The 13,886-nt window shown below is 59.0% G+C and overlaps 1 protein-coding gene across 9 annotated transcripts in view; it reads left to right on the top strand.

Annotated features, from left to right (window-relative positions):
• The window catches only part of HELZ2 (helicase with zinc finger 2), a 28,555-nt gene continuing 14,669 nt past the window's right edge, over positions 1-13,886 (top strand). Inside the window, exons 1-9 of one of the 9 annotated variants that reach the window (XM_041122751.1) lie at positions 1-457; positions 551-599; positions 7,065-8,203; positions 8,324-8,507; positions 8,909-9,016; positions 9,667-10,190; positions 10,549-11,181; positions 12,230-13,013; positions 13,457-13,532. In XM_041122751.1, the coding sequence (XP_040978685.1) occupies positions 7,203-8,203; positions 8,324-8,507; positions 8,909-9,016; positions 9,667-10,190; positions 10,549-11,181; positions 12,230-13,013; positions 13,457-13,532 (3,310 nt within the window). In that variant the 5' untranslated portion in view covers positions 1-457; positions 551-599; positions 7,065-7,202. Of the gene's footprint in view, positions 458-543; positions 600-916; positions 1,403-1,674; positions 1,789-2,004; positions 3,397-4,120; positions 5,815-7,064; positions 8,204-8,323; positions 8,508-8,908; positions 9,017-9,666; positions 10,191-10,548; positions 11,182-12,229; positions 13,014-13,456; positions 13,533-13,886 lie in introns of those variants that run through there. The other 8 variants (XM_041122754.1, XM_030008665.2, XM_041122753.1 and 5 more) reach the window with 8 other exon arrangements.

Genomic DNA, 13,886 nt, shown 5'->3' with positions numbered 1-13,886 from the left:
CCACCGGGCTGGGCTGCCCAGCACCCCTCCCTGGTGTGAAAGCCCCTTTCCCTCGGGGCTCGCTGGGGTGCTGCTGGATGGGAGGAGGGTAGGGGGGTTCCCTCCAAGGCACCCAGTGGGTGCGACCGCACGAAACTGAAAGGTAAAAAACCTCTTCCTCCTTGCTTTGGTGTTGACAAACATGCCAGAAACGTCCCTGCCCCTCCTTCCTCGCCTGCTCACGCTGCCAGCGTGCCCCGCGGGCTGGCTCTCGGCTCATCAGCGTTTCCTCCTCCCGCTTGTTTTGCGGAAGAACTTTTATTTCCCTCACCAACGCTGACTTTGTGCCGCGGCCCCTGTGCGGCATCACCAAGCACGATGTGCCCGTTCCTCGATGGAGGGATTTAACAATATTGCTGTCAGCAGAGAAACTTTGCCTCCGGTGCTCGCAATCTTTTACAGTCGCTCGTAGTTGGAGGTGTGTTGGTTTTGCCTGGTTGTTTTCTAGGGCTTGCAGCTGGCCACTGGCATTAAGATAATTTTATTTATCTTAATACTGGTACATTTCCAGGCTGGGGCCAGGCCGCATCGCTGTGTCAAGCACAGCATCCACTCTGCAGGTCGGTACTTTCTGAAGCCGTATGTCCGGGCTAGTGAAATGATGCTCTGCCGCAGCCCCTGTGCTGTGGTGTGGTCCTGGGGCTGGGGGGGGGGAGTTAGAGGAACCTCCTGGGCCTTTTGCTTGGATGCCTGTGTTTTGGGGGGGGTTTCTCAGGCTGCCGCATTAGGGGGGCTGTCCGAGCTTACCAGTTCTCCGCGTGTGCCGCCCTTGACATACGGCAGCACCAAACGGCGCAGGGGCAGGATGCTGCCTTGTGCCGCGCTGGACCGCTGTGGGTTTGGCTTGGCAAGCTGGGAAGGGGTGATGCTGGAGGGGGGCTGAGGACCCCCGCCCTGGGTGCTGAGTGTCAGGCGAAGGTGCTTGTGCCATGGCATGTGCCTGCAAAGTGGGGTGCGGGCTCTTGCCACCCGGGGCGTGGGTGCTGCCACCCTGCACGAAGCCCGATGCAATGGGGGCTCTGCTGCTGGGGGGGGGGGGGGGGGAATGTGTGCATTTGGGTTTTATTTTTTTTTTAGCCCGAGGTTGAACTTTCTGCAGCTGGGTGCACCTCGTCAGACAGGGAAGGGAATGGAAAACGAAAGTGATGCTGATGAACAGAAAGGAAATCGGCGCGCCCGGCCCCTCCCGGGAGCCCTTTTTAAGCGGAGGCTGGCGGGGACGGGGACGCGGGGGGGGGGCCCAGCCGGGTTGGGGACCGCTGCTCCCATCCGTTACCGCTTCAGCTTCGCTTGATTATTCCGGTACCGCCGCTCCCGGGCGCTGGACCGAGGCTGAACGCGGGAGAACCCCGACCCTCCGCGGGTGAGCAGCGGCCCGGAGCATCCCCTCCGTGCTGCGGGGGGGGGGTAATTATGTTTCGGGGGGGGGCAAATTATGTTTGGGGGGGGCAATTATGTTGGGGGGGGGGGGGTGCCTGTGCTGTTCGCTGTGGGAGGCGGGCAGCTCCCCGGGCCCGGTGCCGGCTCCCCCCGTGCCCGGTGCCGGTGCCGGTGCCGGTGCCGGCTCCCCCCGGTGCCGGCGGGGCGGAGCGGGGCGGAGCTGCCGTGATGCAATTTCCGCGAAGTCCGGCCCCGGTTTGAATGCGGGGAGGCCCCAGAAACGAAACTGCCGGCGGCGACGAGTCCCCGGGTACCCCCCCCCCCCCCAAGCCCACCTCCCCACACCCCAGCCCGGCGGCGGTGAGAGCGGTGCGGGGGGCTCCGGGTTGGGGGGGGGGGGGGGGGTGCAGGGTGCCGGGTGCTTCGTCTCGTTGGGTGCTGCAGGGCTCAGGGTGGTCCCGGTTAGCCCTGCGGCGTGCTTTTGGGGTGCTGCACGGTGTGGGATGCTCCAGGGTTTTCATCCCGTTCAGCCCCCGCGCCTCTGCTCCCGTCCCGGCTCGGAGCATCCCTGCCCGGGCTGGAGCCCTTTCGGGGGGGGGGGGGGGAGGGTCAGGATGCAGGTTTTGGGGTGCAAAGCCCCCGGGCTGGCAGGGGTGCACGGTTTCACCTCCGGTGAGCGATCCCCGGCAGCTCTCCCCTCTCTGCTGCCGCCTCTGAGCTTGGGGGTTGTGGGCTGGGAGCTCCCGGTGAACTTTTTGTAGTTGGGTAAGAAGGCAAATGCTGTAACTGGGGGTGCCAGTGCCTGGGGGCTGTGCACAAACTGGGGGGGGGGGGGGTTCGTGCATGCCCACCGACTCGGGCAGAAGCGTGACGGCTGTCACTTTGCGGCAGCCAGGTTGGCAGGACCGCGCCAGCTCTCTGGGTGGGACGTGGAGTGAACCTTCTTGTTGAAAAAGGCTGGGGAAAGGAAGGGCCCCAAGAACTTTTGAGGGTGGTTTTGCCCAGGAGGAAAATATCAGAAGGGGTACGGGTTTGGTGCAGCCAGGAGGGTTAACTGCAGGCGATGGGGTGGCACGGGGCAGCATCCGCGGCGCAGCTCTTCTTCCACCGGTACCAAACCCTTCCGAGCCAGCCCGGCCGCACCGTTTGCTCACGGGGTGCTGGGGGATGCTGTGCTGGTTTCACGCCACTGCTCCGAGCGCTCGCGGTCGAGAGAGGAAAAACTCCCAGGGCGCCCAGGTCCGGTGCTCAGCTGGGACCGATAACCGGGGTGCGGGGCTGCGGTCCCCCGAGGTGCGCGGTTGGCCTGTCCCCATCCCCGCAGAGGGCTGTCCCGGTACTCTGACCCACGTCGCTTGCTCTGATCGAGGGGCACTTGGCTTACTCCGTTGTAGCACGTTGCCTAACCTCCTGTCAATAATTAATCAAGGCAAGACCTAACAAAAAGGCCACTTTCCTCCCAGCGGGCCGGGATGGCAGAGGGGTGCGGAGCGGCAGGATTCGGCCGCGGATGCACGATGAGCGTTTCTCTGCGAAAGGCCGTGCTTCGACTCCTCATTTCCAGGGAAATGTGATTATCCCTGGCATCAGCGCAGCCCTGCGAGGCGCTTGCCAGGGGACGATGCTCGGACATAACATGGCTCGGCCCTGACCTGAAGCGTCTTCCCCAGCGCGGAGCAAACGCCGCTAGTGAGGCGATGGCGTGGTTTGGTTCGGTTTGGTTTGCAGCGAGGCTGGACCGGTGCTGGGTAGCGGGTGTGTGTGTCCCTGTCCCACCCTGGGGAGGGTACGTGCGAGCAGGAGAGAGGCAGATACTTGCCCTGATGGGGCCGTGAGCCTCCGTGAGAGGATGCAGAGCTGGGCGTACAATAAACCAGCCTCTCCGTCTGCCAGAGTGACTTGTTTCACCCGTCAGCAGGATGCGAGTGGCTTTAAACACCAGGCTGGGCTTTTCAGGACTACTGTTTTTCTTAAAATGTATGTAATTCAGCTTGCAAATCACAGTCTGTAGCTTGCTGGTAAATATTGCTCTCGATCAACTCCCACCTTCCTCGGGGCACTTGGCTTTTGCCCTGTTAACATCAGTTTTATTGTCAGTTGGACAGCTATCTTACAGTGTGCCTCCCCAAGCTTCCTCATGCCCTGCATCTTTCCTCCACCCAGGCTTGGATTGCAAAAGTTCTGTAGCTTCTTCCTTTTTTTTTTTTTTTACTTTTTTTGCTAGTATAAGATGGTCGTAGAAAGAAAAAGGCTTTAGTTTGGCTTCGGTGCTGGTGCTGCGCGGAGACTTTAAGAGGGGTTTGCATTTCCCCTTCCTCTTCCCTCCCACCTCCAGACCCAGAGCATGTTCTGGCAGCTTGCTCAAAATCAAACGCTTGCTTAAAAAAATAAACAGCAAGGGAATTGACCCTTTAAAGGTGGAATATTCCCTCTTAGCTTTCTCAGAGTCGGATGCCCTGCCTAGGCATGACTACCAGTAACAGCCTAGCTGTCCTGTACGGTCTTTATGGGTAGTTCTTAAAGCATTTAACCGAGCAGGTCGGTGTCGTCGCTGCTGCAGGACCATGTCTCCTCTGGGCTCTGCGGCTGTGGACGTGCTGGGACCAGGAAGCTCAGCTCCTGCTCCATGGAGCCGAGTGCCAGCGATCAGATTTCATCCTCTCTCGCGTGTATTACTGAGGTATTTTGGAGTTTTCACCAGTGACAGCGTTGCACAGATGTTGCACAAATCCTGAACATGACTGCCTTTCCCAGGAGGGCTCGTCCTAAGGAGGAGACTTCCAGAGGAAGGAAGGTGAAACTCCTATCGGAGGGAAACCGAAGTGTTCCCAAAGCCGCAGATGTTAGCCTCAAAATAAGCCCCGGTTCCGCCGGGAGTGTGCTGCTCACCCCTGCCAGCTTCAAAGGAGCCGAAAGGCTCTTGAAGGCTGAGCGTGACCCGGGGTCCCTCTCCGGGCGTTCCTGCTGGCTGCGGTTCGGCAGCAGCCTGGTCCCACCGGCCCCTCGCTGCCGCCGTCTCCCCCTGCCCTCCCTCCTGCCCTGCCCGCTGCCAGCCCCCCCGTCTTGCCAGCCCCTGTGCGGAGTTACCGCGGCAAACCGAGCCTGCGGGTCCGGGTTAGCTCCAGCGGATTCCTGACCTCCTGGGGAAAGAGGAGTGGGAATGCTCCCTCTTAGCATCACGCTTTGGACAAGGACAGTCTCGCCAGGCTGGCGCAGGAGGGATATCTGGCCCCCCAAAAGGTGCAGGGGTTTCCCCTCCTGCAGCTCGGCACAGGGTCCTGCGGAGCCGTGCTCGGGGAAGAGCGTGTCTCCCCAAACTGCTGCCTCGGTTCCCACCAGCCGGGGGTTTTTTAGGCGTTCGTGGGGTTCAGCAGGAGCAGCCCCTGGGTGCAGGGTCTGCAGCCCCATGCCAGCGCTGCTTTGCCTTCGCTGTCTTGCTGGGGATCAGTGGAGCATTCCCAGTTGCCCTTGGGCAGGAGACACAGTGTCCCATTCCCCCTCCTGCCTTTTTATTGCTTATAGGTGCTCTCCTATACTTTTATTGTTTCCCAAGTTATTTCATTTCAGTGCAAAGCATTTTCTCTGCATCAGGCAGCAATCAGGCAGCACCTCTACTGTGGACCCAACCTTTTTTTTTTTTTTTTTGTGGTAGAACCAGAGCAAAGAAAGAGCTCTTGACCCCTGTGCAGTGTCTGGGCTGCAGAAATGGTTTTCTTCTGATGACTGTGACCTTGTTACAGGCAGAGGATGGGGATACCCTGGCTCTCTGCTGGCCCCAGCCCTGCTCCGGCTCAGGGATGCTTTTCCTTAGCACTTGTGCTGCGTTCACATCCAGCAGCTCTGCTGAAGCTTTGAGCCTGGGTACCCGCAGGAAGCAGCAAGCGGGTGATGCTGCCTGAGCAGGACCACGGTGGTCCCTGCAGATGCTGTAGGTTTGGACAATTTATAGATAAGAGCCGTGGCAGGGCCATGCTGCCCATCCGGCTGTATGTTCATGCTGCAAGTGAGGGCTGCCAGCCTGCACGGGAGCGCTGCAAGTAAAGGTTTGGAAATGAAGGCGCAGAGATGAGTCGGGATGATTTAGTTCTCGGTGCGGAGAGCCGGCGGCGTGGCACAGTGACCCGAATCGTGGCAGAGGAAGAGCCAGCCCTGCCGTGGGACTCCACCGTAGAGTCTTGCAGCTTACCGAAACAGAAACTAGCAGTTCTGCCCAGCGCTAGGCTCGCTGCCAGACCTTGGGAGATAAATAGGGCTGGTGTTTACCCGCTGAGCGCGTGTCCAACCCGATGCGCGGCAGAGAAGTACGATTAGGTGATTTCTTCCTAGACTGGCAGCGGGTGGCTGCTGTGGCACTGGGACGGGATACGAGGAGCTCGCTAACGGTGAGCTGGGAGGGTGGGTGATGCTCCGGCCGCTTCCCCCCTGCAGTTCTGGCTCCGTGTTTTCTGCCTGGAGCTTCAGCCGGAGCAGCAGCTTCAGCACCCCCCTGCCTGCCTCCCCCAGCATCAAGCACCCCGTTTATCCCAGAGGTGGGGAAAGGAGTCTTAATTAAAAGTGAAAAGTATTTTTGCGGAAGCAGCGCAAAGTCTGTCCTCCTGCTCCATTGTCTGCCGGACCGCAGCCGTAAATACCGCTCTTCCCCGGTATCGCTAGAGACCCGGTCCCTCGTGGCTGCGGGTCAGGAGCCCGAGGCGGATGCTCGGCACGAGGCTGGCGGCTTTGCTTGGCAGCACAGCCTGCCCACAGATCTGCCCCGGCGTGTTCCCTTTGCCTTGAGCCGCCTGGCCCGGCCACGAAACCCTGTAGCATCATTCCCAGGGATGCTCCTGGCCTCTGGTTACCCAGGAAACTGCTGGCAAATGCCGGAGCCGGTGGCCCCGGAGAGCAGGGAGCAGTGAGTCACCTTCCTTGCCACCGGAGCCAGAGCTCTCCCGGAGGGATGTTTACGGAGCTGTCGGCCGGAGGGGATGCCGGCAGATCCGTGTTTCAGTATGCCCGTCTCCCGGCCTTGGGTGCCGCATCCGAGGAGCGAAGAGGGTGGTTGCTTTGTTAATTAATTCCAGTTAATCTTTCTTGCCACAGAGGGAGATGGGCTGGGGGGTTGGAGCTGGGTTTCTCCCGCTTGGCGTGGGGCTGCCCCGCCAGACCCAGGGGAGAAAGCAGGAAAAAGAAAAAGTTGGCAGGAGCGAACCGAGGCGGGGGAGGCACTGGCAGTGGGAAGAGGAAGTCGGATCATCCGGCCACGGTCCGGGAGGAGGTCGGTGGCCGCCGTGGGGACCGTGCCGGGCCGCCCAGGGCAGCCTCCGCTGCAGCCGGCTCTCCCGTGTTGGGCGGTAAATGCCGACGGTCTGCAGGCTGCGGCACGCTGGAGACCGAGCTGAGCCCTGCCGGGAGCCCTCGCCGCTCGGCAGCCTGGTCCCTGCGGGACACTGTCCCCTTGGATCTGGGCTGGCGGATGAACAGAGCTGGGTGAGCAGGCGCTTGGGTGCCGAGGGCGAGGGTCTCTGGTGGGTTTGGGCGCTGGGTGAGGTTCCTGGCTGCTTGCTGGTAAGCGAGGCCGGGCTGTGCCGGTGCCTCGGCACACGTCCAGCCAGGGACCGGCTGAAGTTTCCTGCTAAGTCGCTTGTTCCTCGTTTCTTTGTCAGGCTTTGTGAACTCGCACCAATGGCCGGCAGGTACGTAGCGAGCTAGGACGCGGCCGCTCCATGGCACCTCCTCCCCCCAGCATTGTCTCGTAGGAACTTCCCGCCGTTAATTTTGCTCCGCTCAAGCCGCCGCCGAGGATGCCGACGGCGAACGGCCCGGCGGTGCCGCTGGGCAGGCTCCAGCAGCAGCTGGAGCTGCGCCTGGTCTGCTCCAAGTGCAGCGTGAAGGAGAACGAGATCACCTACCAACTGCGAAAAGTGGAGCACAAGTGCATGTACGAGATCCTCCTGGCCCGCTGCCGCGGCCGCCGGAGCACAGCCTGGAGGAAGGTGTCCAGGCGGCCGGGCTTCCCCAACCCGGCCCGCTACGCCGTCTGCAGGTACTTTGCGGTGGGGCTGGGCTGCAGAAAGCACAAGAGCCAGTGCACCTTTGCCTGGAGCCCGGAGGAGGCCATGGTCTGGAACTTTGAGAGGGAGCAGCAGCTGGAGCGGCGCCAGCTGAAGGCAGCGGTGCTGCAGGCGCAGCTGGGGGGTCACCCCACCGCCACCCCCGAATCGCCGGCCAGCGCCGCCGGCGAGATCGCCAGCGAGTTCGGGGGGCAGTTCCAGGAGATCTGCAAGCGTTGCTTCTTCGGCTGCCCCCAGCGCATCTCGGTGGGCGGCCAGGGGCGGCTCTGCGAGTCCCACTGGACCTGGGACCCCCTCCTGGTGCACGTGGTGTCGGACAGCCGGAGGAAGCAGCAGTACACCGCCGTCCGGCCCTGCCCGGAGTTCATGCCGACCCTCAGCTACTGCAGGTTCGTCTCCAGGGGCCAGCCCTGCAAGCACAGCCCGCAGCGCTGCCAGTACGCCCACAGCGACGTGGAGATGGCCGTCTGGGAAGCCGAGAGGGAGCACGGCTTGGTTCGCTCCGACCTGCTGCCGGCTGCGGGGAGCTGCGGCGTCAACGGCGAGCTGGCGGCGCCCGCGCCGGTGCACTTCTACTGCCGGCTCTGCCTGGTGACCTTCAGCTCGCAGGAGAGTTTCGAGAGCCACTGCTCCTCTGTCGAGCATATGCAGATGCTCTCGGTTGACGCCTCCGTCCAGTGGGTCCACCACGCGCCGCCACTCGGGCTGACCAAGTTCTCGCTGTGTAGCAGGTAAGGCGTCCGCCCGGTGCAGCGGGGGAAGAGGGCAGGGGCAGCAGGCAGCTGCCGGCTCGCTGTGGACCCCTGTGCCACCGGGCACGGGTGGCACCAGGGACACCTCTCTCCCGACAGAGCGGAGGTGTGCGAAATGGGCAACAGCTGCACCAAGGCTCATTCCGCCGAGGAGCTGCAGGAGTGGATCCAGAGGGTGAAGGTTGCCGTGAAGAAAAAGAAGCGAGCGCTGAAGGAAGGGCTCTTGTCTTACCAGGACCGGCTCATCGCCGAGTATCGGACGTGCTCCAACGAGGTGTTGATTGTGAGTCACGGGCGGCAGGGTGGGAACGCGTTGGTCTGGCGCGTGGCGAGAAGCCTCTTGTGTAAGAGCTTGGGAACGGAGCCCACTGCTCGCCTTTCTAACGGTGATGCAGAAAGGGGTGTTGCATCCTCCTTCCTTCATCCCTTCCGAGACGGCAACCCAAAAGCCCGCTCGGGGTACCCGACTGCACCGCTGTGCCGCGGGTCCTTCCATTTGCCAAGGCCGCTGCGCGGGGACGCTGAGCAGCAGTGGGTGAGGACTGAGCGTGAGGATTTACTGACAGTCCCCTCTCGGGAGGACGTAGCGTAAAAGCAAAGGATGAAGACGGCCCCGCAGAGGGTTCTGCAGCGTGTCCCTGGGATGTTGCCTTCAGTCCCGCTCCTCTCCTGCCTCCCCCACAGATGGCTGAGCATGTCGAGGGCGTCAGAGTTGTGTGTGAGCAGCCCCTGCACCTGCAGTTGGAGGACAGGAGGATGAAATACCAGTGGAAATTCAGGGTCCACTCCCAGGTAAGCCCAGCTCTGCGCAGCAAGAGGCTGTGAGCCGCTGGCAGCGCCTGCTGCTGTGCACAGTCCTTGTCCTTCGGGATTCTTTGTTTTTTTAATTATTGTTTCTGCAAGAGGCAGAAGGATAGGGGTTTTGGGATGCCTGAATGAGGATGTGTGTTGGGTACTCGGGAGCAGCTCGGGCCCACGTGGTGCCTGAGCTGGGGCTGTGCATGAGGGGTGCAGCCACCGTGTCTCCTGTCTCGTCTCATGCAGCGGGGCTGGGGCGGCCCCAGCTGCGCTCAGCACCTCCCACGTATCATCACAAATAACCAGATTCAGCTGCTTCCCTGCCCAGGATTTCATGAGTGTTGGGTGCAGGAGCCTGCATCTAATTGCCCTCTCCAACATAGGAGATTTCCTGTTTACAGCAGACCAGCTCAATTGCCATAAAACTGAAACCTGAGGTTCTTTAAGACCTTAAAAAATTGCTGTGGGGTTGCATGAGGAATAAGCTCCTTTGAGGAGAATTTCTGGTGTGCTGTAGGTCCGGCATGGCGTTCGGTTCTTGCAGCAGCTTTCGGTAGGAAATGCTGCTGGGAGGACCTCATCAGCCGCCGGGCTCTTCCCATGGGCTGCCCTCACCGTGTCCCTGTCTTCTCCTCAACCGGCAGATGCCTCTGCAGCACGTGGCGCTACTCAAGCGGGAACCTGGAGTCAACTTCTACTTCTCGGGAAACGGGCTTTCCCGGGGCCTCCACTACATTCGGGGGGAGCACGTGGCCGCCCTGCCTTCCTCCCCAGCCACCGCGCTGGTGGAGGTCTGCATGGAGTGCTGCACGCTGGGCGTCTTCGAGCAGTGGGTGGTGTTTGATTTCGGCAAACGCCCCGTCCTCATGCAGAAGATCAAGGTGAAGGTGGGCCGGCGGGATAACCCCCAGCACGTCCCCAGCAGCAGGGAGAGCAGCCGCCCCGTCAACTTCGTGCGATGGGATAGAGGTAACCGGATCATCGTTCCCAGCGTGCCGAGGACCAGCGAAGATGTGGATCTGCTGGCCAAGTACAAACCTCCCGCTCTTGCGCTGGACTACCAGCGCGAGGGTGGTACGACCGTTCCCATCACCCGTCTCAACTATCGTGAGAGGATGCACAGCTTCCTCTTCCGCGAGGAAGAAGCTGAACAGGCTCTGGTTGCCAAGTAAGTGCCAGGTGTGGATCCTCCTTGCTGTGGACCACGGGTCCATTGCTAACCCTTGGGGCCACGCTGTTACTGAAGTCTCTGTCCCTTCTGGGTTGGGGCCTGGAGCGCCTTCCCAGAAAAATGGAAACCTGCCGAGAAAGGTGGCTTGCTGGGTAGCGATAGAAGGGGAAGGGCTGGGTCTTGTCCTGCGGCCGTGGAGTAGCTACAAGCACGGTTTCTGTCTCTGTGTTCTCAGGGGGCTGGCAGAGCCTCTCTGGGTGTAGGTGGCAATCCCCACTCTGCAGCGGGGAGGGCGGTTGCTGATGAACCGATGGGCCGGTTCTCTGCTGTTCATCCGGGTGTTTCTTCCTTTCAGACTCAACCTGCGGGTCCTTATCTTGCTGACCCCCATGCTGCAAAGCCTCTCCATGGGGATGAAGTTTGCCCTCTCTGGTGAGCTGTTCGCTGAAGTGCCTACCCCTTATAACCTCTCGCCGGACACAGACGAGGGGTATCTGCTGAGTAGGTCTGTGCCCACTGCTTTCCTGGCGCTTGACCCACCTGTGGACAATCGGGTTTACGAGGTTAGTGTGGAGCATAAAGCCACCACAGAGAAGACCATCTGGCTACAGATACCAAAGAGATGCTGCTCGGAGCTGAACTTCGCACCAAACACGTCCCGCAAGGTGGAGATCCAGTTCCAAATCGACCAGCTGCTGTTCCGGCAGTGGCACCAGGCTGTGGACCGCCTGTTGGATGAGAAGCTGGTCCTACCAGATGTCGCCAGTTGCTCTGTCCCCTACTCTCTTGGGTCGCCACAGAAAGGGAATAGCAAGCAGAAACTAGCCATCTCCTTCATCACGGGCCAGGCAACCAGCAGCCGGCAGGTCCCACCTCTTCTCATCTATGGGCCTTTCGGCACAGGCAAGACGTTCACGTTGGCCATGGCCACCATGGAGATCCTCAGGCAGCCCAACACACGGGTGCTGATCTGCACTCACACTAACAGGTTAGCAGGGCATGAGGGAAGAGGCAACCAGAGTTGTGGGCTGGATCCAAGCAAGCTAGTCCATTGCTTGCCTGGTGGGTTGAGAGGGAGCCAGGGTGCGTGAGACTGAGCTGAGCTGCCCTTTTCTTAGTATGCATTTCAATTACTTGCTTAAATAAACTAATTTTTATTTAATATGTCTTCAACTGCTCTAGCACTTCCTGCTGGGAAGAAGCCTGGCATGGCTGGAAGTGTTTGTGGAAGAGGCAGCATATTCCTGCCTTGTTATAAAATGGGGATGGGGTTGGAGAGACAGTTAGTTCTTTCTAGCCTTTACTGTGTACTGGAAGAAGTAGAAAACTGTTGCCTGACCTTGCTGGGATAATTTTGTGCTCTACTTGCCCTTGAAGACTATTGTGCTCTGTGCACATTGCCAGTTTTTTTACTTTTCCAGGAAGAGTTTGGGGAAGAGGAAATGCAGATCTGGTCTGACTGCCATTGTATCTGCCTTCAGAGAAACCAGGCCAAGATTGTTAAAATTAGAGCAGTTATGCTGAAAAGAGTGTCCACATCCGATCCTGCAGGCTGTTACTGCCTTAGTTTTTAATGTATAATAGATGGGTGACTGCTAATCTTAGCCTGAAACAGGCTGTCGGCTTGCACTGAAGCTTCTTCTGCAGATCTCGTATCACCCGCCTGGGCTGGGGCTGGTTAGCTGTCGGAGGAGAGGTCTGTGTGACTTGTCCCTAGAGAGCAGCAGGGCTACAGATTTTGTTGGGCACATCATTGCATTTTTCCGTATGAGCATCGAGAGATGCCCTAGTCTCGAGTATCAACTCCTATTTTAAACCATACTCTCAAAATAGGCTTGGAATTGGTGGCTGAGTAAACATCGGCTTCTTTGCACATATGTGAATATCTCCTGTGACAAGTGGGTTGTCAGCCGAAGCTGGGGGAGAGTTTGGGTGCGTGTTGTTGAATAATCAGATAGCGCGTTGGGATGCTGGTCACAGCATTTGGGAACAGCACTTACAATTCCTTGTGGTTTCCCCCTTTTTTTCCCCTCCAGTGCTGCTGACATCTACATCCGGGAGTACTTCCATAACTACGTGACCAACGGGCACCCATGGGCTGTTCCGTTGAGGATTATATCCACTGACCGTCCCATCAACCTGACAGACCCCATCACTCAGATGTACTGCTGCCTCTCGCCAGACCAGCGCTCCTTCCGACACCCCACGCGGGAGGAGATCGACAGGCACCACGTCATTATTACCACCTCCATGTTATCCAAGAACCTGAAGGTTGCCCCAGGCTATTTTACCCACATCATGATCGACGAGGCTGCTCAGATGCTGGAGTGCGAAGCTTTGGTTCCACTCTCCTACGCCACTTTTGAGACCCGCATTGTCCTCGCTGGCGATCACATGCAGATAACCCCAAAGCTGTTCTGTGTTGGGGATGAACAATCTGCTGATCACACCCTGTTAAACCGTCTCTTTCAGTTTTACCAGAAAGAGAGGCATGAAGTGGCCTTGAAGAGCAGGATCATCTTCAATGAGAATTACCGTTCCACTGCAGGCATAATTGAGTTTGTCTCCAAGCACTTCTACGTTGGCAAAGGCAATGCTATCCAAGCCAGTGGGAACATCCCAGCCCATCCCGAAATCTACCCACTCGTGTTCTGCCACGTGTGTGGCGTGGCTGAAAGGGATATGTCCATGATTTCTTGGCACAACGCCTCCGAGATAATACAAGTGATTGAGAAAGTGAAGGAGATCTATCAGAGATGGCCGGATGAGTGGGGTGTCCGAGACCTGAAGAGGATCTGTGTGGTCTCCCATGGGATGCAGGTGTGTAGGAGAACCATGTGTTCCCCACCTGAAGGGGCTACGCATGCACTGCTGACCGCTCCCTAAACGCTCCCTAATAAATGCTGGACTCTATTCATGGTAAACCTGTCCTTTGGGCTTGCAAAAATAGGGAATCTGGGGTCTTGCGTGGCATCGGTGTTTTTCCGAGGCGCTCTCCGTTTGGGTAGTGTGTCATGGGTGGTCGGAGCAGAGATGCCCCATGGTGGGGTGGTTTAGTTGAAGATTTCTTTCAGCAGCTTCTAGGCAGGTTAACTCCAGGGCGGACCGGGAGCACTGGCTGAAGTCAGCCCAGGCTGTGTAGCTGCTGTCGAGTAACTTTCTGGGGAACCCGCAGCTGAGAAGGGTGAGGGACCTTGGTGTTGGGTGGGGGGCCATTTCTGAGCTGAAACTGTATTCAGTTGCGCCTACTGCTTTCTTACCAGGTTTCTGCAACAAGACAAGAGCTGAGGAAGAAGCAGCTACAAGATGTGGTGGTAGAAAACTATGAAAACTTGCCAGGTTTGTGTCTTGTGCAATAGTTAGTCATGCCTGGCTGCGTTTTGAGATCTTCTGTGTGTTAGGGAGAACTTTCGCACTCATGCTGGTGGACAGGAGAGTCTACTGCAGCTACAGCCACTGTGTGATGAGCAGGGAGAAGAGATACTGGGACATTAGCAGAGGTGTTTCTGGCATCTCAGCGTTGTCCTGCTTGCTAAAATGCAAAATACTGGCTGATCTCGTGGCAAAACACCTCTCTGGGAGGGTGCATGCGGTGCTGTTGGGCAGAGCTCCCCTGCCCTTCCCCGTGGCTCTGCCACTGCTGCAGCCGCCCCAGCTCACATAGTGCTGATTAGGAGAGGGAGTGCCTGGAAA

This window comes from Aquila chrysaetos, chromosome 3, assembly GCF_900496995.4.
Source record: "Aquila chrysaetos chrysaetos chromosome 3, bAquChr1.4, whole genome shotgun sequence".
Classification (NCBI taxonomy): Eukaryota; Metazoa; Chordata; class Aves; order Accipitriformes; family Accipitridae; genus Aquila; species Aquila chrysaetos.
The sequence above is the reverse complement of the archived record's forward strand: the minus strand, read 5'-3'. Positions and strand labels throughout refer to the sequence as shown.